The sequence below is a fragment of the Capsicum annuum genome, unplaced genomic scaffold, assembly GCF_002878395.1.
Source record: "Capsicum annuum cultivar UCD-10X-F1 unplaced genomic scaffold, UCD10Xv1.1 ctg81754, whole genome shotgun sequence".
NCBI lineage: Eukaryota > Viridiplantae > Streptophyta > Magnoliopsida > Solanales > Solanaceae > Capsicum > Capsicum annuum.
This window is the reverse complement of record NW_025892499.1, coordinates 1-3,220: the sequence shown is the minus strand read 5'-3', so window position 1 is coordinate 3,220 and position 3,220 is coordinate 1. Positions and strand designations below refer to the sequence as shown.

Genomic DNA, 3,220 nt, shown 5'->3' with positions numbered 1-3,220 from the left:
GTAGAGGGTTGAGTATTGTCGTATCCACTTATGTAGGTAAGATCGGTATCCACTTTGGAGGTCGAAGGTTAGGGTAGAGGGTTGTTGAGTGTTGTCGTATCGACTTATGTAGGTAAGTCCGGTATCCACTTTGAAGGTAGAAGGTTAGGGCAGAGGGTTGTTGAGTGTTGTCGTATCGACTTATGTAGGTAAGTCCAGTATCCACTTTGGAGGTAGAAGGTTTGGGTAGAGGTTGAGTATTAATGTATCCACTTATGTAGGTAGTTAAGTGTTACCGTTCAACGTGTATTACTGTTTGTTGCTTCAGTTGTTTTGTATCTTGCTATTATACTTTCTTGTTTTCTTACAATCCGGCGTCTAATACTTTATTTTGAGCCGAATGTCTATCAAAAATAGCTCTCTGCCCACATAAAGACAGGGGCAAGCTAAGGTATGTGTACATCCCTTTTTTAGATCTCACTTGTAGAATTACACCGAGTATGCTATTATTGTTGTTGGAGTCCGGTATCCACTTTGTAGCCCCAATTAAGCTTGATTCACCTTATGTAAGATCCGTTAAAATGGAAAACGCTCCCTACCAGGATTTTTTTTTTTCGTTCCTGGGACTCGAACCTTTTTGAGTATGTACTTTTATTCTTGATTTATTTTGTTTGTTGCAGATTGATGAGCATGTTCAGAGAGAAATCATGAATCATAGGTCCTTGAGACATCCCAACATCATTAAATTCAAGGAGGTAATTAATTATTAATGCATCATTAAATAAAAATGTTCATATTAAACTATGTATATACCTTGTTCTTGTTGTACCTTTACTTTGAACTGTCCAATTCTTCATTTGTTGAATCGTCATAATCGACGGCATACGTATAATAGAAGTGATATGGGGGGTTCAGACGAACTCAGTAACTTTGTGAAATCTACTGAATATGTAGTGAAATGAATAGAGAGAGCACATTTTTGTTTAGTTAATTATATTCTCAACACGTTCCGTCCAATTAATATGATAGAGAATTTTATGGACTATAGTTTTAAAGCACGTTGTTCATTTATTGTGCAGGTATTTCTTACACCAACTCATCTAGCCATAGTGATGGAATATGCTGCTGGTGGTGAGCTTTTTGAAAGAATAAGAAATGCTGGTAGATTCAGTGAAGATGAGGTAACATAAATTCTTTTTGTAGATTTTTGTCATACTATGTTGCTCAGATTCTCTGAAAGTGTTGACGTACTGGAGTCGGATTCTCAAAAATTGCATTACTTTTGGAGGATCCGATATGCACCTGTAACATTTTTGAAGAGTCCGAGCAAACATAGGTAGGCAATCAAATTAGTTCCTCTTCTTTTACAAGTTTGTATATTGGAACTTTGATCAAACACTTCCTTCATTTCAATTTGTTTGTCTTACTTTTGTTTTAAGTCTATTTAAAAAAGAATGCCATTTTTTTGAGATACGCATCCAGTCCCCCCTCGAACTATGACCAAAGTTGCTACGACACACTTCAATTTCACTGGAGTCCTATTATCCCCTGAACTCAATTTTTGCGTATTTCTGGTGCCCTTTTGTGCTGATATGATATTTTTATTACATAAAATGGAGCCCACGTCAGCTAAAAAGGTTGATAAAAGGCGTCACGTCAGTATAAAAGGGTGAAAAAAAATACGCTAAAATTGAGTGTAGGCGGTAATAGGGACCCCGTGAAGTTGGAGTATATCGTAACAAATTTAGCCATAGTTCAGGGGTACTAGATGTTTCACTCTTTTTTTTTTTGAAAACCCTTTAATTTTAACATTCCACGTGACATGCTTTAGACCATAAGATCAAAGAGCATTTTGGTACATTCCACATATTTTTAAGTTTAAGACACAAGATATAAAAGTCATTTTTATTTTCTTAAATATCGTCTCATGTCAAATTAAAACCAGACAAATAAATTAAAAATGGGATTAATTCAATTTTAATTTGATTGTAATCTCAACTCTTTGTTAATTCTATATATCCTGTTTTTGGTTATATATTTCAGGCAAGATTTTTCTTTCAACAACTTATATCAGGAGTCAGTTATTGTCACTCAATGGTAAACTTGAGACCTATATAACTATGTTACTAGTTCATTTGAATTGGTTTGTTCTTTAATACATACAAATTAACTCTTACATGATGGTTGGAGCAGCCGTAAAGTTGGCTCCGTGTAACTTATAGGTCACAGATTCGAGTCATGAAAACAGTCACTAACGTACAAACATTTTCGTGAATGCAGCAAATTTGTCACAGAGATCTCAAACTCGAAAACACACTCTTAGATGGTAGCTCAACACCGCGCCTTAAAATATGCGATTTTGGTTACTCCAAGGCAATAATCTTGAACTCTGTATTTTTATTTTTCATCAAAATAACTTCTGATTGTTTGCATAATGATCATTGTTTAGTCATCAGTCTTGCATTCTCAACCCAAATCTACTGTTGGAACTCCAGCCTATATCGCGCCAGAAGTCTTATCAAGAAAAGAGTACGATGGGAAGGTACAATTATAACGATCTTTTAACTATTACCGTAATATAGTTTGATCGTATATTGTCAGTATATATAACTTAAATTAATCCATTGATTTGTTGCTATGAACTTCATGATTTACATGTCATAATTTTGGATGTAAAGCTAGCAGATGTTTGGTCTTGTGGGGTTACATTATATGTGATGTTAGTTGGTGCTTATCCCTTTGAAGATCCTGAAGATCCAAGAAATTTCAGGAAAACTTTGACAGTAAGTTATGCTTCAAATTTTTTGTTAAAAAAAAAGCGTAAATTTCACGTATGGTCATCGAACGTTTCTCGCTATAACAGTAAAGTCACTTAATTAGAAGTTCAGTGATCATACGTGTAATTAATCGGATCGACCTGATTTTTAATTTTGGTTTATTGCAGAGGATATTAACCGTTCAGTATTCAATCCCTTATTATGTTCGAGTTTCAAAGGAGTGTAAGCATCTTTTATCTCAAATATTTGTAGCTGATCCTGAGAAGGTATGAAAGTTGTATTGATAAATATACCCCTCAATTTTGCAATTTAAAGCAGATATATTTTTTTCGTTAAAAAAGTGGTCCATATATATCTTTATCGCCTAATAAAGGGGTGGGGGTGGGGGATGGGGGACCAAATATAACTCTCAATTTTGAAATTTAAAGCAAATATATCCCTCGTTAAAAAGGTGGTGCATATAT

General features: G+C 34.6%; 1 protein-coding gene across 1 annotated transcript; it reads left to right on the top strand.

The window, feature by feature from the left end:
• LOC124895390 (serine/threonine-protein kinase SAPK1) lies at positions 1-3,126 on the top strand. Its single transcript, XM_047405822.1, has 7 exons — positions 1-734; positions 1,059-1,160; positions 2,023-2,076; positions 2,260-2,352; positions 2,429-2,521; positions 2,658-2,762; positions 2,924-3,126. The coding sequence occupies exons 1-7, from the start codon at positions 687-689 to the stop codon at positions 3,026-3,028; spliced, it is 600 nt and encodes a 199-aa protein (XP_047261778.1). The 5' UTR covers positions 1-686; the 3' UTR covers positions 3,029-3,126.
• Positions 3,127-3,220: the final 94 nt, after the last annotated feature.